This window comes from Bos taurus, chromosome 8 (assembly GCF_002263795.3).
Source record: "Bos taurus isolate L1 Dominette 01449 registration number 42190680 breed Hereford chromosome 8, ARS-UCD2.0, whole genome shotgun sequence".
Lineage (NCBI taxonomy): Eukaryota > Metazoa > Chordata > Mammalia > Artiodactyla > Bovidae > Bos > Bos taurus.
The window spans coordinates 10,243,801-10,268,656 of record NC_037335.1 but is presented as its reverse complement, the minus strand read 5'-3'; the positions used below and the strand labels follow the sequence as shown (position 1 = coordinate 10,268,656).

The window sequence follows — 24,856 nt, the reverse complement described above, 5'->3', positions numbered from 1 at the left end:
TGTCTACTGAACGTCTATCACTTTTGCATCACTGTAAAGCCAAAAAGTTGCTAAGCCAAAGCATCTTAAGCCAGTACAACCTTAAGAGAAGACACCTGGGCAGTCAGTCTCCCCCTGCAGTTTCTATATCAGCTCATTAGTGATTAAAACTCCAGGACCAGAAACAAACCTTTGCGTTCACAATTAGAGATAAGGCAATACGAGCAAATATCTCTGAGAAGGGGGAGTATATAGGGTTAAAGTCCTGTGTGTGTGTGTGTGTGTGTGTGTGTGTGTTCTCAGTCACTCACTCTTGTCTGAGTCTTTGCTGAGCCCGCTACGGTCCTCTGTCCATGGAATTTTCCAGGCAAGAATACTGGGATGGGGTGCCATTTCCTATTCCAAGGGATCTTCCCAACCCAGGGATCGAACCTGCGTCTTCTGGGTCTCCTGCATTTGCAGGCGGACTCTTTACCACTAGCACCACCTGGGAAGCCCCAGTTAAAGTCCTACTAATATGAAAATGATTGATATGATTGGAGAGGAAAAGTCGATAGCAGGACCTGGAAAAAAAAGAGTGCCAGAGACAGGAAGTACATGCCAAAGCAATCTGGGGCATCCCAAACAAATGCTTGGGTTACTTCACAATTTTCCCCAATGATGACCCCAAGCCAGTCCCAAGATCAGTGACTGATCAAAGATGAGAACGTGAGAGCTGGCCAAAATCAAAAGAAAGGTTCTTATGTGAACAGCTAGCAGCTGAAGGAGCTGTTATCAGAGTCTAAATCTCTGTTTTTCTTCTTTAGTCCACTAGAGAAGAGAAAACATGGAAGTTTGGGGCTACTTGTATTTTATACGTTGTTGCATTTCACTGATAGATATTTGCTAGTTATTATAAAGTAATCAGAATTTTATAATACTTTAGTTGTAATCATAAAATACATTGACCACCTAAAAAGGCATATAAAGTAAAAATGTATTTTTGACACACCTTATGACAAGTCAGCTTCTTTATAATCATAGGATCTATTTTTTTTAATTAGTTGGAGTACCTCTTGATTAAAACCATTCACTGTGGGACTTCCTTGGTAGTCCAGTGGTTAAGAATCCTCCAGTGCAGGGGACATGGGTTCCATCCCTGGTCTGGGATGATTCCATGTGCTGCAGGGCAACTAAGCCTGAGAGTCACAACTGCTGAGCCTACATGCCACGGCGACTGAAGCCCAAGCACCCTAGAGCCTGTGCTCTGCAACAAGAGAAGCCACTGCAGTAGGAAGACTGCATCCTGCAAGTAGGGAGGAGTGGTCCCATGCTCACAACAACTAGACAAAGCCTGCACACAGCAACGAAGACCCAGCTCAGCCATAAACAAATACATAAAAACAACCTGCCTTCCAACGCAAGGGACTAGGGTTGATACCTGCTCAGGGAACTAAGAGCCCACATGCCACAACTAGAGAAAGCCTGTGTGCTGCAACAAAGACCCAGAGCAGCCAAACCAAAGATTTTTAAATAAAACAAAAACTATTCACTGTTACCAGATCTATTCAGTGCTCATGAATCTCACTTTGGACACTATCATTCAAGAGGGAGGGGGGACTCTAAAATGAATAAAAAAAAATCAGAAACCTTAACTTAACAAATAAATGAATAAAATGTACTCATGTATGAATGTTCCCAGATTTCCTCTCGGCCTGTTTCTGCACAGTCCAACTAACATATTTCCAACTAACATAAAATGAGACGTCTTTCCTTTGGGGATGGGTTATTAGAGTGATAGAGAAGCCAGACCAGAGTGGTAAAGGTCAGGGGAAGGACCAGCCCACGATGCTGCGGTGATCTCTAAAACAAGGAGCCAGTGGGGGCATATGGAGACAGGAGGGCTGCAGGGTTTTGGCTTGAAGGCAGTTTGTGGTGGTTTAGACTGTCACTGCCTTTCCGGCAGTTATACAGCGTGAGAGAACTGGGGAATGAAGAAAGGGGATCTGGTAAGTATTGTTATGAGCTCTGAATTGGATCCCCTGTGACTTTTCTTTGAGAGACAACATGAAAATTGGTATTCATCTTTAAAATTACTTTGGGCGGTGCTACGTGCTACTCTGTAGAAACTGAGCTACATGGGGACCTAGGATGATTAAGGTTACGAAAAAAATTTTATGGGATATAATTAGCACTACAGTAAATCAGAAATAACCCCAAATGCCTCACAATAGTGGATCAGCTCAGCAACATGATAAGAGAAAATATGGCATTAAGCATGCATGGGGGCTTTGGGAATGAGGCCATTCAGAGTCTCACTAAGAACCTCTTAATTTCTTCATTTATACATTGAGAATAAATTATATCTAAATTTAGAGTTACTGGGAAGATTAAATAAATGAAAATATGTATAAAAGTCCTAATATTATAAACAGTGGTACCCAACCTTTTTGGCACCAGGGACCAGTTTCATAGAAGAGAATTTTTCCACAGACTGGGGGAACAGGCAGAGAGGGATGGCTTCGGGGTGATTCAAGAGCATTACATTTTGTTGTAGTTCAGTCGCTCAGTCACGTCCAACTCTTTGCAACTCCATGGGCTGCAGCATGCCAGACTTCCCAGTCCTTCGCCATCTCCTGGAGCTGGCTCAAACTCATGTCCTGAGTCAGTGATGTTTTCCTATCATCTGGTCCTCTGTTGTCCCCTTCTCCTCCTGCCTTCAATCTTTCCCAGCAACTAAGTCAGTTCTTCGCATCAGGTGGCCAAAATATTGGAGTTTCAGCTTCAGCATCAGTTCTTTCAATGAATATTCAGGACTGACTTCCTTTAGGATTGACTGGTTTGATTTCCTTGCAGTCCAAGGGACTCTCAAGAGTCTTCTCCAACACCACAGTTCAAAAGCATCAATACTTCATTACTCAGCCTTCTTTATGGTTCAACTGTCACATCCATACATGACTACTGGAAAAACCATAGCATTACATTTATTGTGCACTTTATTTCTAATGCAATGCCACTGCTGATCTGATGGGAGGTACCAACGGGTCTGTGGCCCAGAGGTTGGGGACCCCTGTTATAAAATATCATAGTGCTGTTAAAAATACTAAGCATGAGGGGTAAATCATTAATATGCAAATAATTAAATTGCAAAGCATAAAGTTACCATGTTTGTACATTAACAAGGACAGGAAGCACATTTGGGAGGACTGAGTTCAGCTCAATTATTTTCATGGGTGCCCACAAGAAGAGAACAGGCTCAGATTGAAGAACAGTGATTTAGAATGAATATAAAAGAACATTAGGATTATAAAGTGCTGAAGAAATCTATAAAAGAAAACATTCAAACCTTTCCCTCTAGAGATTAAAAAGATAATTACATTGGTTTCTCATTTATTTCCCTGATTATAACAGTCAAAGATAATTTATATTTGGCTTTGATAGGTGTTCTTTGCCTCGGGGGTTTCTCCTTTCTAATTGTGTTTATTTAGGCTAATAGAAAATGAATTTGCATGCCTTGAACTTCTACCAGTTGAAGGTGGGTAGATGACTGAGAAGAATGCTTAATGGCTGGGGAAAATCCCCTTGGAATTTAAAAGGTGCTGGGAATAATCCAAAAAGTAGATAATCCATGGAAGAATTAACTGTACATGAATTTGGTAATCGCCCAGTATCTTTCTCTTTTTTAAAAAAATTTCTAAATTGAAGCATTGTTAATTTACAATGTTTCAGGTATATAGCATAGTGATTCAGATATATATATGCACACACACACACACACACATATATTGTTTTAGATTCTTTTCCACTGTAGGATATTATAAGATATTGGATATAGTTCCTTGTGCTATACAGTAGGTTGCTGGTTTTGTTTTTTTTTAATCTGTTTTATCTATAGTAGTATATATATCTATTATATATAAAATAGATTAAAAAAAAATCCCATGGACGGAAGAGCCTGGTAGCTGCAGTCTATGGGGTCGCTCAGAGTCGGACACGACTGAGCAACTTCACTTTCACTTTTCACTTTCATGCATTGGAGAAGGAAATGGCAATGCACTCCAGTATTCTTGCCTGGAGAATCCCAGGGACGGGGGAGCCTGGTGGGCTGCCGTCTCAGGGGTCGCACAGAGTCGGACGTGACTGAATCGATTTAGCAGCAGCAGCAGGTACTGAGTTGGAGAAGGCAATGGCACCCCACTCCAGGACTCTTACCTGGAAAATCCCATGGACGGAGCGGCCTGGAAGGCTGCAGTCCACGGGTTCACTCAGAGTCGGACATGACTGAGCAACTTCACTTTCACTTTTCACTTTCATGCATTGGAGAAGGAAATGGCAACCCACTCCAGTGTTCTTGCCTGGAGAATCCCAGGGACGGGGGAGCCTGGTAGGCTGCCGTCTGTGGGGTTGCACAGAGTCGGACACGACTAAAGTGACTTAGCATAGCATATATATCTATCCCACATCTCTTGCTTCAGCTCTTCAAGAAAAAAGAGCCAAAACATCATAGCCAGGGATCTAACGTGTGAGACAAGGGAGCAGCTAGGACCATTTTCTTATCCTGGTACCATGTATGATACCTCATTTTATAGTTAGTTCCTTTTTAATATTAATATCATATATAATTAATATATGACATTATGCTGTATTATTTTATGCTATACTATCTTATATGGCCATCACTGGTGACTCAGTGGAAAAGAATACGCCTGCCAAGCAGGAGAAAGGGGGTCAATCCCTGGGTCAGGAAGATCCCTTGAAGAAGGAAATGGCACGGGCTCCAGTATCCTTGCCTGGGAAATGACATGGACAGAGGAGCCTGGTGGCCTTACAGTCCACAGGGTCTTAGTGACTAGACAGCAACAATACTATCTTATATCATATCATAATTATATTTTATAGTTACTTTTAATGCCGTTGTATAGGGATTTCTTGACAATAGGATTGTGAAAATCCCATTTTCAGAGTAGTTGTTACAAGGATTCTTGCTACACTTTCAAGATGTGAGGACCATTGCTAGGGCATTAGTACCACTCATCTCACACCAAGGGAAGGAAAGTTCTCAGGCAGTGAGGTCAAGATGAAGGAAGAGGTTGTTATTTTTTGCCTTTTGGTTATAATATTTTGGGCTTCCCTGGTGGCTCAGCTGGTAAAGAATCTGTCTGCAATGCGGGAGACCTGGGTTTGATCCCTGGGTTGAGAAGATCCCCTGGAGAAGGAAATGGCAACCCACTCCAATATTCTTGCTTGGAAAATCCCATGGACAGAAGAACTTGGCGGGCTACAGTTCATGGAGTCACAAAAGAGTCAGACACGACTGAGGATGCACACATGGCTAAAAATAAAATACTTTTTGGACTGTCTATCATTGAATAGGTTTCACATTACATCTTGCCCCTTACTATCCAGATTGTTTTTAAAAGTGACTTTATTTCTAATATGAGATTGAGCTTTAAAGCCAATACTTGAGTCCTACAGTGAAAATCCCAAGTAATGCTAAATTTAAAAATCAGTATCCTCGGGCTTCCCTGGTGGCTCAGTGGTAAAGAATCTGCCTGCCAACGCAGGTGACATGGGTTTGATCCCTGATCCGGGAAGATCCTACATGCAGCGGAGCAACTAAGCCCGTATGCCACAACTACTGAGCCTGTGTTGATCCCACACGCCACAACTTAAACGAGAAGGCTCTAGAGCCCATGCTCTGCAACAAGAGAAGCCATGGCAATGAGAAGCTTGCACACCACAACTAGAGAAAAGTCTGTGCAGCGAGGAAGACCCAGCATAGCCATAAATAAAGGAAAAAATTTAAAAACCTGAATCTTTACTTCTCTCCTTTCTTCTTTATTGAAAATGCATTCCTTATGCTATCCATCTGTTATGTTGTTCATAAAACACACAGACAAAAAAAGCCTAAAACCTAAAATGGAGAGAGAAAACTGAATAAAAATAAACTGGAAATATCCCCTTCAAACTTAATTCATGTGGCTTTCATGGAGGTATAAAGATTACCATACGATGTAGTGAATTTATGGAATAAGTTTGTTGTTGGGCAAAAGAGAAAAACCAGTGAGTATCATTTATTCATTTAGAAAGTATTTATTAAATGCCTGATAGCATCAAGCAATATACAACAAGGAGCACGGTAAAACCATGCCTGACCCTGCAGTTTGACTGATTGGAGTAGAGAGATAATTAATGATCTTTGCAAATATCAGTGACCTTTGCAAATATATGCTTCTATTAGTTATGGTAAAAGAAAAGACTCAACAAGATCTTTTAAAAAGTTTGAAGACCTTGAATTTTATCCAGGGTGATATTAAAAATGTTTAACAACTGGCAATGCTGCTGCTGCTGCTGCTAAGTCGCTTCAGTCGTGTCTGACTCTGTGCAACCCCATAGACGGCAGGCAGCCCACCAGGCTCCCCCGTCCCTGGGGTTCTCCAGGCAAGAACACTGGAGTGGGTTGCCATTTCCTTCTCCAATGCATGAAAGTGAAAAGTGAAAGTGAAGTTGCTCAGTCGTGTCTGACTCTTCGCAACCCCATGAACTGCAGCCTACCAGGCTCCTCCATCTACGGGATTTTGCAGGCAAGAGTACTGGAGTGGGGTGTCATTGCCTTCTCCAGGCAATGCTACCAACCAATCAAAATAGACAGAGGCAGGTCAGCCATACCAATGAATTCTGCCTGAACATTGGCCCTAGTTACATTAATTTAGGAATTTCCACTCAAAGTAAGTAGAATGAAAATGCAAATATAGTCATTTTAAAGATATCTCTTTTTATTTTATCTATTTGCTTTTTTTAATAAGTCTTTTTTTTAAGTTGTTGGTAACAAAGTTAGTTTAAAAACACAAACACAATATGAGAAAAACTTAGATTTTAAATTTGGGGTATTTTTCATTTTGCCATTTTTAGTGAATTTATTTTATAAAATTTTATTATTATTTTGAATAGGTATTACCTTCACAAGATTAAAAATTCAAAAGACACAAAAGGCTCTCCAGGTAAGAATCTCTTCCACCCTTTAGACAGTTTTCCTGTCTGGAGGAAATCAATATGGCCCCTTTTCTTGTAAAAGTAAAGTGAAGTCGACCAGTCTTGTCCAACTCTTTTTGACCCCACGGACTGTAACCTGACAGGCTCCTCTGTCCATGGGGTTTTCCAGGCAAGAATACTGGAATGGGTTACCATTTCCTTCTCCAGGGGATATGTAAAGTCTTCCAGAAACACTGAGTACATGACTTTTTTTTTTCTTTAGGTTAGTAAATCTCCTTAAACTGGAGCTTGTAGACCAGCACAGAGAAGAAGTGGTGACTAAATCAGACAAATAAGAACAGAAAGATACAATGCTTTTTATCTTCGTCTTGGTGGGATGGATTAAATGTTTATGTCACCCCTAATTCCTAAATTGAAACCCTAACCCTATGGTAATGACCCAGGGAGGTGGGTGGGGCCTTTGAGAGGATTAGGTCATGAGGGAGCACATTCATATATGGGATTGGGAGCATGCATGCTCAGTTGCTCAGTTGTGTCCGGCTCTTTGCGACCCTGTGGACTGTAGCCCGCCAGGCTCCTCTGTCGATGGGATTTCCCAGGCAAGAATACTGGAGTGGGTTGCCACTTCCTACTCCAGGGGCTCTTCCTGACCCAGAGAGCGAACCAGAGTTTCCTGATTGGCAGGCGGATTCTTTACCACTGAACCACCAGGGAAGCCCTCATGAATGGGTTTAGTGTCCTTTATTAAAGAGACTACAGAGTGACCTTTAGACCTTTTGTCATGTGAAGACACATGGAGAGTCTCTCAGCCAGAAAGTAGGTTCCCACCAGACACCGAGTCTGCCAGCATCTTGATCTTGGACTTTCCGGCCTCTAGAACTATGAGAAATACGTTTTCTGCTGTTTATAAGCCCCCACCCCCACCAGTGTTTTGTTATAGCACCCGGAATGGACTAAGACATACGGGAAAATGAATCTCAGTAACTCACAGGGTAGGATATTCTGTGTACTACTATATTCTGGGGCAAAGATGCTCCCTTCAAAGGAAAGAAGGCTTTGGCTGTATGCTTTAAAGATGGACTATTTCAAGTTAGCAGCAACAGCACAGTTAAAGAAATCCAAGTATAATTTTTTTAAAGGGATCCTGATTTGTTTTTTTTTAATTAAGGTACAATTCATACGCCACACCACCCAGCATTTTAGTATATTCACAAGGCTGTAAAGCCATCACTACTGTCTAATTTCAGAACATTTTCATTACCCCCCAAATAAATTCCATACCCATTACAGTCAGTCACTCCTCCCCTGCTCCCTGGCCCCTAGAAACCACTCATCTATTTTCTGTCTCTATGGATTTGTCTATTTTGAATATTTCATATAAATGAAATCATATATTAGGTGGCTTCGGTGTCTGGTTTCTTTCACTCACACACTACGTTCAAAGTTTATCTATGTTGTAGCATAGTACTTCATTCTTTTTTCTTGCCCTTGCCTTTTAAAATTTATGGCAAAATTTATATATTACAAAATTGACCATCTTAACCATTTTTAAGTGTACAGTTCAGTGACATGAAGCACACTCGCACTGTTGTGCAACATCCCCACCATCCGTCTGAAGAACTGTTTTTAAAACTCAAGCGGAAACTCTGTACCCATTAAATAACGTCCCGATTCCTTCGTAACCTTTATTTTACTTTCTTTCTCTGTGAATTTGCCTATTCTAAGAACTTCATAAAAGTGGAATCAAACAATATTGGTCCTTTTGTATCTGGTTTATTTCACGTAGCACAGTGTCTTCAAAGTTCATTCCTGTGAGTAGCTTGAAACAGAACTGCCTTTCATTTTAAGGCTGAATACTATTCCATTGTTTGGCTAGACCCTGTTTTGTTTATCTATTTCTCACCAAATGGACGTTTGGGTGTTTACATTTTTGACAATTATGAATAATGCCACTGTGAACATTAGTGTACATGTTTTTGTATGACCATGTTTCCAGTTCTCTTGGGTGGAAGAGACTCTCAATGAGACTGTAGAGGAATTTGATGAGTAATACACATTGGCTAGAGATGGATAGAGTAAGTCCCCTCATACAAACATTTGAGTTTCGAACTTTCAAAGATGCAAATGTGTGTTCGCATGTCCAATCACATTAGTTCATGTGTCTGGTGTTCTCGGTCATGTGTGTCCATCCTCTACAGGTGGCTGTGCTTTTGTGTACTTTACAGTACTGTGTAGAGTACAGTAGAGCAGTTTTTTAATTTCAAGCCCAGGATGTCTAGAAGCAAGCTTACAAACAGCGGGATGTAGTCAATTGTGTTAGTTGGGTACCAAGGCTAACTTTGATTAGAGAAGGTGATGGCACCCCACTCCAGTAGTCTTGCCTGGAAAATCCCATGGATGGAGGAGCCTGGTAGGCTGCAGTCCATGGGGTCGAGAAGAGTCAGACATGACTGAGCAACTTCACTTTCACTTTTCACTTTCATGCATTGGAGAAGGAAAAGGCAACCCACTCCAGTGTTCTTGCCTGGAGAACCCCAGGGACGGGGGAGCCTGGTGGGCTGCCATCTATGGGGTTGCACAGAGTTGGACACGACTGAAGCGACTTAGCAGTAGCAGCAAGGCTAACTTTGTTGGATTTATGATCAAACTGGACCTATGAATTCACTTTTGGGACAGAACTCATTCATACATAGTGGACTTACTGTACTTTGATCATGGACAATGGTCCTTGAGACTGTGTTTCCTTTGAGGAAGTGTGAAAGTAACTTAGATATGGATATATAGATATATAGATTTATACACACTCCTTTGTTAATGTTCTTTTTCATTATGGCTTATTCCAAGATACTAGATATAGTTCCCTGTGCTATACGGGAGGATCTTGTTGCTTAGCCATTCTAAATGTAATAGCTTGCATCTACCAACGCCAAACTCCCGGTCCGTCCTGCTCCCTCCTCTCCTCCCACTTGGCAACCACAAGTCTGATCTCTACGTCTGTGAGTCTGTTTCTGTTTTGAGGGTAGGTTCAGTTTAGATTCCACATATAAGTGATATTCATATGGTGTTTGTCTTTCTCTTTTTGACTTAGAATCAAGTATACTTTAAATAGTTACCCATTTTCCAAGCAGAGCTCTTCTTTCTTCAAATACCTACAATTAAAAAAAAAAAAAAGATGGAATGATTTCATATTTCACGGTTCAAAATACCCATTAAAAAGACATCATTAGGACTTCCCTGGTGGTCCAGTGGTTAAGAATCTGTCTGCCTATGCAGGGGACACGGGTTCAATCCCTGGTTCCAAAAGATTCCACATGCCTCGGTGCAACTGAGCACACATGCTACAAGAACTGAAGCCTGCATGCCCTAGAGCCCCTGCTCCCCAACAAGAGAAGCCACCATAATGAGAAGCCTGCTCACTGCAGCCAGAGAGTGGCCCCTGCTTGCCCAAACTAAAGAAAGCCTGTGCACAGCAATGAAAACCCAGCACAGTCAAAAATAAAATAAATAAATTTTAAAAAGACATCATTAAAGGATCAATCACTAAATATTGCCAGTCTTTTCCATTTTATCAACTGAGTATAAAGAGATAGATTTTGTACCTGAAAGGGTAACTATAATTACAACTTGGGCAAACTTTCTTTTTTCTCAGTTTCTCCATGTGAATCAATTCATCGTAGAGAATAAATTATTTTTTAAAGGCAAGAAATATGGAGAAGGAAATGGTAACCCACTCCAGTATTCTTGCCTGGAGAATCCCATGGACGGAGAAGCCTAGTAGGCTATAGTCCACGGGGTCACAAAGAGTTGGACACGACTGAGCGACTTCACTATTCACTACAGTCGGTATATAACTTCCTGCTAAAGACTAGCAGTGGGTGGCGGAGGCACTCTTTCTGCCCCCTTCTGATGTCTATGTCAGAATCTTTCTTTATCTCCTTTATACTTTAATAAAACTTGATTATACACACACACACAAATAAATAAATAAAGGCAAGAAATTAGAAAAGAATGGAACTATAAAGTGGAATCATTTTTGGAATTTGAAAGGTGATGACAAAACTGACAAAGGAAAAAAATAGGAAAACGGAGAACCTCCCTCCAAATATTTCAGCATTACTAGTATTAGAACTTGTGAAATTCATGAGTGAGCAACTCTGTTTTTTTATTTCATGAGTTCACATATCAGTGGGTGTACATTACTTATATGTTTGCATATGTGCGCCTCTGGGCTTATAGCTCAGTGTTTATCTGTATAGGTTTGTTGTTATATACCATTGAGGACAGAAACTATGTCTTATTCACCTTGACTTCTCCACTGCAGAGTGCTGTACATGGCATATTACAGGTGCTCAAGCTTGCTGGAAGGAATGAATATGCTTGTGACAAATGAATATCCTTTGGATGTATCGCTACCATGTGAGTGTATTTACATATTAGTGGAGAGGCGTTTTCCTGAGCTTCAGTCATTTGTGTATCTGTATGAATGGGTGAGGAAGGGACAACTAGAGTGAGAAGGTTTGGCAGAGGAGGGCGATCTGGAGCCAGGAAGCAAGACACAGCAGGAACAGGTGTGACTGTCTCTCTCACGCCCACCCTGCCCTCTGTCGGCTTTCAAAGTTGGGCTCCATGTTTTTCCCTTCCTCTTGGCACTTTCTAAATTCTCTCACACTGTCAGAACATTCCTATTTAGAAACTAGCTCAGGCCTATTTCTTCCCTTTTGTGGAGGAGGATGAGGAGCTGGTTTCATGCTTCCAACAGATCTGTTTTCCTTCCTTTTTTTAGACTCTCAAATTCTGCTTTCAAAGGGCAGGCAAAATGGAGACTGAAATAATTGATTCAACAACAACCTCAAGGCCTGTAAAATGCCATCTTTGCTACTAACCAGGGAATATCATATATCACAGGTAGACACTTTTTATACTTTATAGAAGAAGAAAAAGAATACCATTTTCTCCTCCCTCCTAATTAACTGCCCCCTGGGCTACTAGGACCCTCAAATAACAGTGACAGATAATCTTAGAATTTCTAGATGAAAATAGAAGAGGGGATTTCCCTGGTGGTCCAGTGGTTAAGACTCTGTGTTTCCACTGCAGAAAGTGAGGGTTTGATCCCTGGTTGGGCAATTAAGGTTCCACAGGCCAATGTTGTGGTCACAACAAGCAAACAAAGAAAAAGAAAATAGAAGAGAACCTATAAAATTAAAAAAAAAACAACCTATAGACATTTTCAGAAGACTGAAAAATCAGGATTCAGGGCTTTCATGGCGGTCCAGGGGTTAAGAATCTGCCCGCAAGTGCAGGACATACGGGTTCCATTCCTGGTCAGGAAGATTCCACATGCCTTGGGACAACTAAGCCAGTGATCCACAACTATTGATCCCGCATGGCCTGGAGTCCACGTGCGGCAACTAGAGAGTAGCCCCCACTCGCTGCAACTAGAGAAAGCCCTCGTGCACCAACGAAGACTCAGTGCAGCCAAGAAAAAATAAAAAATTACCAAAAAAAGAGAACAATCAGGATTCACACATTTCTTGAACCCTTCTCTTGTGTCTAACAAAATCCTATCAAGCATCTAATTCCCCTCCCAAGTCTCGGGCACCAGCATTTTTCTGGTGCCCACTGGTCTCACTCTTCTCAACTCCTCCTCCACTTGTAGCCCATGCTCCACCTGGCCTTTCTAGGATTTGCTATTGCCCACCAGGTGATTCTGTTCACTTTCGCTTCCCGGGTAAATTACAGCTACTTTCCCTTATATGATCCACAGGTTCCAGGGGAGGCTCTCAACGAAACACCTGCTGACTGAACAACAAGAGATTCAGATGTCATAGAATTTTAGGGCTAAAAGGAATCTTAAGATCTTTTTGTTCAATTTTTCTGTTTTAGAGAGGATAAGCAGAGGCCCAAAGGGTTACCTTTATAGATTAAAAAAAAAATCATTGGTTCCAGACTGTATGTTCAGCTGAATAGTATACTTGGTTCCTCACTAGAAAGCCATGTGGTGCAAGAGTGCTTAGTCATGTCCGACGCTTGGAGACCCCATGGACTGTAGCCTGCCAGGCTCCTCTGTCCATGGGATTTCCCAGGCAAGAATACTGGACTGGGTTGCCATTTCCCACTCTAGGGGAATCTCCCTGACCCAGGGATCAAACCCACGTCTCTTGCACATCCTGCACTGACAGGCAGATTCTTTATCACTAACACCTAGGAAACCCTGCTAGAACCATGGTCTTTCTATTCTGACCCCTAACCTTGATCTTCCCTATTCTGACCTCAAGCCCTACATTCTCAATGAATTGCTGCCCGTGGTTTGACCTGAGAGTGGGAAAAAAAAAAACAATTAGGTCCCAGGATGACAACCCCCTTTCAAAAGGAGGATGGGAGGACCATCGTGGTGTCCAATGACAACAGAAGGCATCAGAAAGAAAGGGGCACCGACTTGAAGGGGTGGGAGAGCAAGAATGTGGCAGGTGGACTTCCCTGGTGGTCTAGTGGCTAAGACTCCAAACTCCTTATGTAGGGGGCCCGAGTTCCATCTCTGGTCAGGGAACTAGATTCCACATGCTGCAACTAAAAAGATTCCGCATCTAGAGATCCTGCATGCCGTAATGAAGACCCAGTGCAGTCAAACAAATAAATAAAATAAATATTTAAATAAATAAATAATAAATAAAGTCAGTCATTGATAATAAAATAAAATAAAGAGGGTGGGAGGTAGGGTCTTTAGAGGGCCAATGACCAAGTCTAAGCAGAGTCCAAGCAAATCCAGTTCTTCACCAAAAGGCAATTAGAGTCAGGTAGGAAAAGGCAATGGCACCCGACTCCAGTACTCTTGCCTGGAAAATCCCATGGATGGAGGAGCCTGGTAGGCTGCAGTCCATGGGGTAGCTAAGAGTCGGACAGGACTGGGCAACTTCACTTTCACTTTTCACTTTCATACATTGGAGAAGGAAATGGCAATCCACTCCAGTGTTCTTGCCTGGAGAATCCCAGGGTCGGGGGAGCCTGGTGGGCTGCCGTCTATGGGGTCGCACAGAGTCGGACATGACTGAAGCGACGCAGCAGCAGCAGCAGCAGCAGGAACTGATAGGCATGAGGGGCAGAAAGACAAACACTAGACAAACTCAGATCTGGTTCTGACTCTACCCTTGACAAGAAGTATAATTTGGAACAAATTATTTAACTGTCAGGTCCTTAGGCAGACTCAGAATTTTAGTCTCTGGTTGGGAGCAAGCCTTCATTCCAAGGATTTGCAATCAGATTTTTGATCTTAAAAATCTGGAAGAGGGTTGAAGGGATAAATTGGGAGTTTGGGATTAACATATTCAAACTGCTATATATAAAATAAATAACCAACAAGGACCTACTTATAGTACATACACTACTCAATATTGTGTAATCACCCTTAAGGGAAAGAATCTGAAAAAGAATAGATATATATATGTATAACTGAATCACTTTGCTATACACTAACTAACACAACATTGTAAATCAGCCATACTTCGATTAAACTAAAAAAAGAGCCCGGAAACAGTATCACTTCAAGTGGAAAACATTAGAGAGAATCGTCTTTCCTTGCAGAATACTGCAGTTTGTTTACATCACAGTTTACTCAGAGCCTGCTGTTAAGTCAAAATCCCATGGTTGTTATTTTAGTCTGTTGACGCTGTGGTTGCATATTTCACCATGTGACATCATTACCATGGAGGCATAAGACATTTTGGGGCTCCTAAATGATGACTGATGGATGGTGGTTAGGTGCTTTTTCTCAGAACACCCTTTTAACTACATGTGTACTGTACTACATGTGTGAACCATATTAAAAAAAAAAAAGTTGATCACTTTCAATTAAAACACTAGATGGAAAAAAAAACCTACACTAGACAGCAAAGAAATACATACTTATAAAACATTCCTCCTCTCAACGTTTTCACAAGGCCTGAATTATCTTGTAATCTGATGATGCTATAATTTTGGCATCTACATTTGAATTCAATCTCTCTGCTTAAAGCCTCTTGTGAAGTTAAACTCCTATGAGGTTTATTTTAGACTGAAACAGTTTCATATTTCTCATTTTACTACAGAATAGAAAAAAGGCAAAATTAAAACAAAAACCAGGGACTTCCCTAGTGGTACAGTGTTTAAGACTCCGCGCTTGCAATGCAGGGTGCCTGGGTTCCATCCCTGGCCAGCAAACTAAAATCCCATATGCCGTGCAGTGTGGCCAAAACAAAAAAAGAAGACCTCAAAATTACGCTGATCATTGGCCAATGCCCTGCTGCAGAAGTGTAGAAAAGCCCTTGAAGTTATCGTATGGGCACGGTCTGCTCAACTGTAAACTTGGGCATCTATTTTTAACCCCTTTCACACAGTCAGAATGTGAGACCTGGAAGGGACCTCTGAGGTCATCTCAGGTATGACCTAAATCAAATCCCTTATGATTATACAATGGAAGTGAGAAATAGATTTAAGGGACTAGATCTGATAGATAGAGTGCCTGATGAACTATGGACAGAGGTTCGTGACATTGTACAGGAGACAGGGATCAAGACCATTCCCATGGAAAAGAAATGCAAAAAAGCAAAATGGCTGTCTGGGGAGGGCTTACAAATAGCTGCGCAAAGAAGAGAAGTGAAAAGCAAAGGAGAAAAGGAAAGATATAAGCATCTGAATGCAGAGTTCCAAAGAATAGCAAGAAGAGATAAGAAAGCCTTCCTCAGCAATCAATGAAAAGAAATAGTGGAAAACAACAGAATGGGAAAGACTAGAGATCTCTTCAAGAAAATTAGAGATACCAAGGGAACATTTCATGCAAAGATGGGCTCAATAAAGGACAGAAATGGTATGGACCTAACAGAAGCAGAAGATATTAAGAAGAGGTGGCAAGAATACACAGAAGAACTGTACAAAAAAGATCTTCATGACCCAGATAATCACGATGGTGTGATCACTCACCTAGGGCCAGACATCCTGGAATGTGAAGTCAAGTGGGCCTTAGAAAGCATCACTATGAACAAAGCTAGTGGAGGTGATGGAATCCCAGTGGAGCTATTTCAAATCCTGAAAGATGATGCTGTGAAAGTGCTACACTCAATATACCAGCAAATTTGGAAAACTCAGCAGTGGCCACAGGACTGGAAAAGGTCAGTTTTCATTCCAATCCCAAAGAAAGGCAATGCCAAAGAATGCTCAAACTAATGCACAATTGCACTCATCTCACACGCTAGTAAAGTAATGCTCAAAATTCTCCAAGCCAGGCTTCAGCAATACGTGAACCATGAACTTCCAGATGTTCAAGCTGGTTTTAGGAAAGGCAGAAGAACCAAATTGCCAACATCCGCTGGATCATGGAAAAAGCAAGAGAGCTCCAGAAAAACATCTATTTCTACTTTATTGACTATGCCAAAGCCTTTGACTGTGTGGATCACAATAAACTGTGGAAAATTCTGAAAGAGCTGGGAACACCAGACCACCTGACCTGCCTCTTGAGAAACCTATATGCAGGTCAGGAAGCAACAGTTAGAACTGGACATGGAACAACAGACTGGTTCCAAATAGGAAAAGGAGTACATCAAGGCTGTATATTGTCACCCTGCTTATTTAACTTATATGCAGAGTACATCATGAGAAACACTGGGCTAGAAGAAGCACAAGCTGGAATCAAGATTGCCGGGAGAAATATCAAACCAAATATGCAGATGACACCGCCCTTATGGCAGAAATTGAAGAGGAAAAAAGCCTCTTGATGAAAGTGAAAGAAGTTGGCTTGAAGCTCAACATTCAGAAAACGAAGATTATGGCATCTGGTCCCATCACTTCATGGGAAATAGATGGGGAAACAGTGGAAACAGTGTCAGACTTTATTTTTTGGGGCTCCAAAATCACGGCAGATGGTGATTGCAGCCATGAAATCAAAAGACGCTTACTCCTTGGAAGGAAAGTTATGACCAACCTAGATAGCATATTCAAAAGCAGAGACATTACTTTGCTAAAAAAGGTCCATCTAGTCAAGGCTATGGTTTTTCCAGTGGTCATGTATGGATGTGAGAGTTGGACTGTGAAGAAAGCTGAGCACCGAAGAATTGATGCTTTTGAACTGTGGTGTTGGAGAAGACTCTTGAGAGTCCCTTGGACTGCAAGGAGAGCCAACCAGTCCATCCTAAAGGAGGTCAGTCCTGGGTATTTGGAAGGAATGATGCTAAAGCTGAAACTCCAGTACTTTGGCCACCTCATGCGAAGAGTTGACTCATTGGAAAAGACTCTGATGGTGGGAGGGATTGGGGGCAGGAGGAGAAGGGGACGACAGAGGATAAGATGGCTGGATGGCATCACCGACTTGATGGACATGAGTTTGAGTGAACTCCGGGAGTTGGTGATGGACAGGGAGGCCTGGCGTGCTGTGATTCATGGGGTCACAAAGAGTCGGACACGACTGAGTGACTGAACTGAACTGAACTGATCCAAGCCACTCAATTTCCAAAGGCAGGTAGTAGAGACAGAGGCATAAGAGACTTGCTGAAGTCAAGCAGGAGATTATTTAGTGCAGCTGATCTGGAACCTGTGTTTTTCAATTCTCAGCATTATTGTTCTTTGCTCGCTTTTACTTATATATATATTTTTAATTGTTAAATATCATTGCACTGTATACAGTAAAAAACAAACAGTCTCTCTTCTAGCAGACTTCCCTCCTACTCTTCCATGTTGTCCAAGTTTTTAGGGGAAACCACTATTGATAGTTGGGCTTCTCTGGTGGCTCAACTGATAAAGAACCCACCTGCCAATTCAGGAGACATAAAGAGACATGGGTTTAATCCCTGGGATGGGAAGATTCCCTGGAAGAGGGCATGGCAACCTACTCTAAATATTCTTGCCTGGAAAATTCCATGGACAGAGGAGCCTGGAGGGCTACAGTCTATGGAGTTGCAAACAGTCGGACAAGACTGAGCACATGTGCACACACTATTAACAGTTTGCTGTATATATATGCAAATTCCATGTGTGTGTCTAAGTATTGATACATTCATTCACATACTTATGGGTATATACATGGGCCAAGATTTTTTTGGATATTATATTTAATTTTTATTGAATTATAATTGACATATAATATAATGGTAGTTTCAGGTGTACAACATAGTAATCTGACAGTTTTTTAAATTTTAATTATTTTTTTATTGAAGGATTTTGCTTTTCAGAATTTTGTTGTTTTCTGTCAAATCTCAACATGAATCAGCCACAGGTATACATATACCCACTCCCTTTTGAACCTCCCTCCCTTTTGAACCTCCCTCCCATTTCCCTCCCCATCCCACCCCTCTAGGTTGATACAGAGCCCCTGTTTGAGTTTCCTGAGCCTTACAGCAAATTCCCATTGCCTATCTATTTTATATATGGCAGGCTAAGATTTTTGAAAATACTTTTACTACAAACTAGAACCTAACTAAACCAAAATAAAAATGAGGGAGGGAATAAAATGTGAGTTCTGAACCACAAAATAAATATCATTTCTAATAGAAATGGTTATTTCTCTCATCATTGCTCATCTAGAAATTATCATGAAATTTTTAAACATTTTTATTTATTTGACTGCACTGGGTCTTCTTAGTTGTGCCATGTGGGTTCTTTAGCTGCAGCATGCAAACTCTTGCAGCATGTAGGATCTAGTTTCCTGAACACAGATGGAACCCAGGCCCCCTGCATTGGGAGCACAGACTCTGAGCCACTGGGCCACCAGGGAATTCCCTAGAAATTCTCATAAAATCTGACAAAAGCTATTCAGGCTTCCCAGGTGGCGCCAGTGTTAAGGAACTCACCTGCTGGGACTTCCTGGTGGTCCACGGGCTAAGACTCCATGCTCCCAATGCAGGGGGCCTGGGTTTGATTTCTGGTCAGGGAACTAGATCCTACATGCTGCAACTAAGGATTCACATGCTTCAACAAAAATTGCAGCCAAATAAATTTAAAAAAGAAAACTCACCTGCTAATGCAGGCGATATAAAGACCTGCATATAAAGGTCGATATAAATCAACCCAAGGATCAAACCGTGGGTTCATGAAGATCCCTTGGAGGAGGTCATGGCAACCTACTCCAGTATTCTTGCCCAGAGAATCCCACAGACAGAGGAGCCTGGCTGGCTATAGTCCGTGGGGTCTCCAAGAGTCGGACACGACTCAGTGACTAACACACATGACGGGTCCTCAGTGCTGTGCATGGGGGGTAGGGTGGAATTTATCCTTGGGAGCAGTCTGTTATCGGTTTTGCTTCATAGGATTAGTTTGGTATTTTAGAAAGATCGTTCTGGGACCAGAATAGAGGATGAATTAGAGACAGTGAAACCAGCTGAGGGGTTACTGCAATGTGCCAGGTGAAGGAGGGTGAGTGTGTGAACTGAGAACATGGAGCTGGATGTGCACAAGTCAAAGGAGAAGAGGGGTCTGGATGAAGAGACCTAGGAGGAAGACTCAGAACCTGAAAACCAATGGATATGGAGGTGAAGGGGAGCTGGTAGACACTCCTTCCTGGCCTTCTCATCTCCTAATTCTTTTAAAAAATATTTATTTATTTGGCTGCCCTGGGTCTTAGTTGCAGCACACAAGGTCTGTAGTTGCAGTATGTGGGACTGAATTCTCTGGCCAGTGATTGAACCTGGGCCCCAGGCCTGGGAGCAGAGTCTTAGCCCCTAGACAACCAGGGAAGTCCGTAAGATTTTTCTTTCTAAGCAGGAACTCTGTATCTCTTGCCAACTCTGGCCATGTAACTGGGGCTCAATTAAAGTTTTCTTTTTGTTCTAAATTTATTTCAATTAAAATTTTGAAGAAATCCTTCATTTTTTTAATCCACTACACAATCCTAAGCAATTTCTGTTCATGTTTTGACTACCAAATTTTTAATGCTTTTTTTCCCTTTAAAGCATGATTTCAACTAATAAAATAGTTCTTATTACTCACCCGGTCATTCAAAAGCTGATGGTTTAGGGGTGTCCAGGTACTCATCTTTGTCTGCATTTTGGGACCATCTGTGTTTTTTGGAGGTGCAAATGCCATCATGAAACAACTGGATATTCTTCTGTAAGAAAAACTACACCTGCAGAAGAAATGAATCATATGATCTTCAGAATACTAAAAATACTAATACCATATAATCTTTTTTAGTACACTGGGACAGGGACGAGGGGGAGAGTAACATTTACTGGGAGCATTTTCTATGTCAGGCACTTAACAGGTTTGCTCAATTAAAACCCATAACAATACGGTAAAGTGGTGGGTTTTAGATTATTTTACAGATGAAGAAAATGAGGCTCACTGAAGTTACACGCTTTGCCCAGAGTTATACAGACAGTAGGTGGTGAAACAGGGAATCAGACCCAGGTCTGTTGAACTCTGTTTGATTTTCATTGGATCAAGGGGGAAAAATCAGAATCACTCTTAGCTAAGAACATACCATATTGGTCAGAGAGGAGTATTAATAAAATCACAGTGCAATCTGAACTACTCCATCTTTGTCCCTTGTGACCTCCTTCTTCCTCTCTTACCTTTCTGACATCTAGCTAACAAGGGCTCTAGCTTGCTACCATATTTAAGAAGTAGAATGGTACAATGGACAAGGCCAAGAATTTACATATGGACAGATTTGGGTTTATTGGGGAAAATACACTGGTTTTCAATGCCCAGTATTGTATATATCTGCCTTCATTTTTGTGGTCTCACGGCATGTGGGATCTTAGTTCCTCAATCAGAGATGGAACTCACATCCCTTGTATTGAAAACATTGAGTCTTAACCATGACTGTTGCTGTTCAGTCACTAAGTTGTGTCCAGCTCTTTGCAACTCCATGGACTGAAGTACACCAGGCTTCCCTGTCTTTCACTATCTCCCAGAGTTTGCTCAAACTCATGTCCATTGAGTTGGTGATACCATCCAACCATCTCATCCTCTCTTGCCTCCCTTCTCCTCTCGCCCTCAGTCTTTCCCAGCATCAAGGTCTTTTCCAAGGAGTCAGCTCTTCACATCAGGTGGCCAAAGTATTGGAGCTTCAGCTGCAGCATCAGTCCTTCCAATAAATATTCAGGGTTGATTTCCTTTAGGATTGACTCATTTGATCTCCATGCTGTCCAAGGGAGTCTCAAAGGTCTCCAGTACCACAATTAAAAAGCATCAATTTTTCAATGCTCAACCTTATGATCCAATTCTAACCACTGGACAGCCAGGGAAGTCCCTATGTCTGCCTTCATTAGATTAAAGCACTCTAATTTCCATGAGGGATTACTTTTCCCTCAGTGTTTAGGGTCTGCTGGGTTGGTTAATCAAGGTGGCCTCCCCTTGCCCAGTCATGAGACTAAGCTAGGCCAGGTAACTGATGCTGGCTTAGCCTTGCTTTACAGCCACGGTGATCATTCAAAGTACCGTAGATGCTCTGAGTAGTAGACTGTTAAGCTGTTCTTAGACTCCTCTTGTAGGGGCTTCCTACAAGTGGCCAAAGTATTGGAGCTTCAGCTTCAGTATCAGTCCCTCCAATGAATATTCAGGACTGATTTCCTTTAGGATTGACTTGGACAGGCACACACTGCTATATTTAAAGTGGATAACCTACAGGAACCCACGATACAGCACAGGGAACCGTGCTCAATGGCAGTCTGCCTGGAGGGGAGTCTGGGGGAGAATGGACACATGTATATGTATGGGTGAGACCCTTCATTGTTTATGTGAAACGACCACAACACTGTTAATTGGTTATACTCCAATACAAAATTAAAAGTTAAAAAAAAATACCATTACCATAGACTTTCTTAGAACTTCTTGTTATTTACAGAGTTCTTCAAAGCCTGTCCTTGAAGGGGGCCCAACAAAATATTTTAAGGTGAAAAATACTGAAAGCAGATGGATGGCATTTTCACTATATATCTTCAGTGTTTCTGTTTTTTGTGCCTTCTTCCTCTCTGAAGGTATGTTTCACATCCAAAGCAGTGGTGCTGAGTTGGGGACTGCACAGGATTTGTCTGCCGACCCAGGGCTCCAAAAATTATAGCAGCAAATATAAGACAACTTTTAAAAAATATTTATTTTTATTTATTTATCTGGCTGAGCCAGGTCTTCATTAGGGCATGTGGGATCTAGTTCCCTGACCAGGGATAGAACCCAGGACCTCTGGACCACCAGAGAATTCACTTGGACAATTTTTTGATCCCACATGCCACAACTAACCTGGCACAGCCAAACAAATAAATAAAAATAAATATTTTTTAAATTAAAAAAACCATTAGTTTTTGACTTACAGACAATTCCCCCAAATGCTAGATCTGAAATTTTGTGACTCTCACTTAACATGTAATATTCCCTCTCAGGCTTAAATCAGAGCTGAAGATAAAGCCAATGTTTTAAAACCTCAGGGTTTTAAACCATAGATAATATCTTCCTGCAGTTGCCTGCTGATACCATTCCACTGGAATAAGGGGGAATTAAGGAGGTTCAGATGAGCCCTCACATTCTTAGCTCCTAACAGCTAAGTTTCAAAGGTGTAAGAAATGATTTCATTACAGTATTATTAATTGGCTGCTATAAAAATACACATGAGCAGGCAAATACATAAAGCACGATCACTGAGTCTAGATCTGCACAGTTAAAAATCATATATTTCCTTTTTTATTGCTATTTATGCATGTTTGATCTTTCTTCTATTAAACGGATTGAAATTTTGTGTTTTTATTTTTTTTAATTTTATTTATTTGTTTAGGCTGAGCCACTCGGCTTGCAGAATCTTAGTTCCCCAACCAGGGATTGACCCTGGCCTTCAGCAATGAAACTACAGAGTCCTAACCACTGGACGGCCAGGGAATTCCTTAAACCAATTGTTTTTAATCTTTTATTTTTTTTTCAGGGCCATAAAACTCTTTCAGGATATGATGAAAACTGTGAGTCTTCTCCTTAAAAAATGCATATTAACATTACATTTTGCTTACACCAGGTTAAAAACTTCTGTTGTAAGCTGCTGCTGCTAAGTTGCTTCAGTCATGTCCGACTCTGAGCAACCGCATAGACAGCAACCCACCAGGCTCCTGCATCCCTGGGATTCTCCAGGCAAGAACGCTGGAGTGGGTTGTCATTTCCTTCTCCAATGTGTGAAAATGAAAAGTGAAAGTGAAGTCACTCAGTCGTGTGTAACTCTTTGAGAACCCATGGACTGCAGCCTATCAGGCTCCTACATCCATGGGAGTTTCCAGGCAAGAGTACTGGAGTGGGTTGCCATTGCCTTCTCCAGCTGTAAGCTTAGAAACTCTCTTTTCCCAGTTTGAGTAGAAAACAATCTGATTCTAAGCACGATTTCTGATTAGGACAAAGTAGCTTTTCCAGGGCCTCCCTGAGGTTTTGCATTGTTTTTTTTTTTTTTTCTTCCTGGTTCTTCAGAGCTAGAAATTATTTGAAATAGGTTTTTTTCAAATCAACTTGAATAAAGTTTGGTTTTCAGGAGATGGGCCTGGCTGAGAAAAAGAGCCCTCCGGATAATAGTCTTATTGAAGCAGGCAAATGGAGGTATCCTGCCCTAGTTTTGGTCATTATCCTTTTACAGTTTTTTCCTCTGTCCTTTCTAGAAGACGGGCAGTGTGCCTATCTGCATGCCCACACTGGTTCACAGAATAGACCACTCAGACGCTTTCATACAACATACAAAAAAATAACAAGACAAAGCAAGTTGCCTTCCCTCCTTCTACATACAAACCTTGCTGTTGTTTTTTCATGACCTCTTTCCCCCTTAATGGCTGTCCTTATATGTTCCCCTTTAATTTTTCTTTGGATAAAGGGGAAGAAAAAGGGCTTATGGCCCTTACCCCCAGTGTGTGCTTCTAGTGTCATGCTTAAAGGCAAGGATAGGTCCTCTGGTAAAGTTCCAGTGGTTACACACCTCCAATCCCATCTTCAAAGCCATTTTTCACACTGTTACCATTGCACAACTTCACTAAAGATCTATTAGGTCTGTATTAGAGCTATAAAGACAAGTCTTGACTATAATGGAGATTACAGTCTACCACAAGAGGGTTTTTTTAACAAATAAAAATGTATATATTTAAGGTGATGTTTTAATATATGTACACATTGTGGAATGCTTACCACAATCAAACTATGTAACATATCCATCACCTCCCATAGTTACTGTGTGTGTGTGTGCATGTATGGGTGTGTGTGCACGTGTGCGTGTGTGTGCATGTGTGTGCTTCTGTGTGTGTGATTACCCTTGAGATCTACTCTTCTAGAAAATTTCAAGTATTTAATATATTACTATTAACTATAGTCGCCATGATCCCTGGGCAGGAAGATCCCCTGGAGAAGGAAATGGCAACCCATTCCAGTATTCTTGCCTGGAGAATCCCATGGACAGAGGAACCTGGTGGGCTATAGTCCATGGGGTTGCAAGAGTGGGACACAACTTAGCGACTAAACTACCACCACCATCACCACATAGTCACTCTGCTGTACATAAGGTCTCTAGAACTTATTCATTTTATAACTGAAGGTTTGTACCCTTTGATCCATATCTCCACATTTCCCTACTCTCCAGCTTTGGCTAACCACTACTCTACTCAGGGAAGTATTTTTTAAAAGGTCTGTTAGTCATTTTTCAGCTCGAAAACCTTCAGAGACTCGATAATGGCTACAGAATCCTTAGCACGCTAATCTAGGTACACCATGAATTTACCCACACCTACCTTTTCGGCTCATCTTCCTCTCTCTCCCTTCATGCTCTATCTGTACAGACACACTGAACTTCAGATCAGAGAATGTGGTACAAAAATTGGTGCGTCTTTGCTAATGTGGTTTTCTGAATGTGCTCACCTGAATCCTAATCTCAGTAGTACACAGTAGGTGCTCAATAAATACTTGTCTAAATCAGCCGAACGAATGAACACAATAGTGG

At 41.5% G+C, this 24,856-nt stretch overlaps 1 protein-coding gene across 5 annotated transcripts in view; it reads right to left on the bottom strand.

The window, feature by feature from the left end:
* Window positions 1-24,856, bottom strand: part of FBXO16 (F-box protein 16) — a 74,378-nt gene that overhangs the window by 47,530 nt on the left and 1,992 nt on the right. For all 5 annotated transcript variants that reach the window (XR_808131.4, XM_059889279.1, XM_005209865.5 and 2 more), the window contains exons 2-3: window positions 19,897-20,032; window positions 10,065-10,100 (exon numbers count right to left, since the gene is read on the bottom strand). Coding sequence is in view for 4 of the 5 variants with exons in the window: in XM_059889279.1 (XP_059745262.1) it covers window positions 10,065-10,100; window positions 19,897-19,995 (135 nt within the window). In the remaining variant the exon portion in view is untranslated. The remainder of the gene's footprint in view (window positions 1-10,064; window positions 10,101-19,896; window positions 20,033-24,856) is intronic.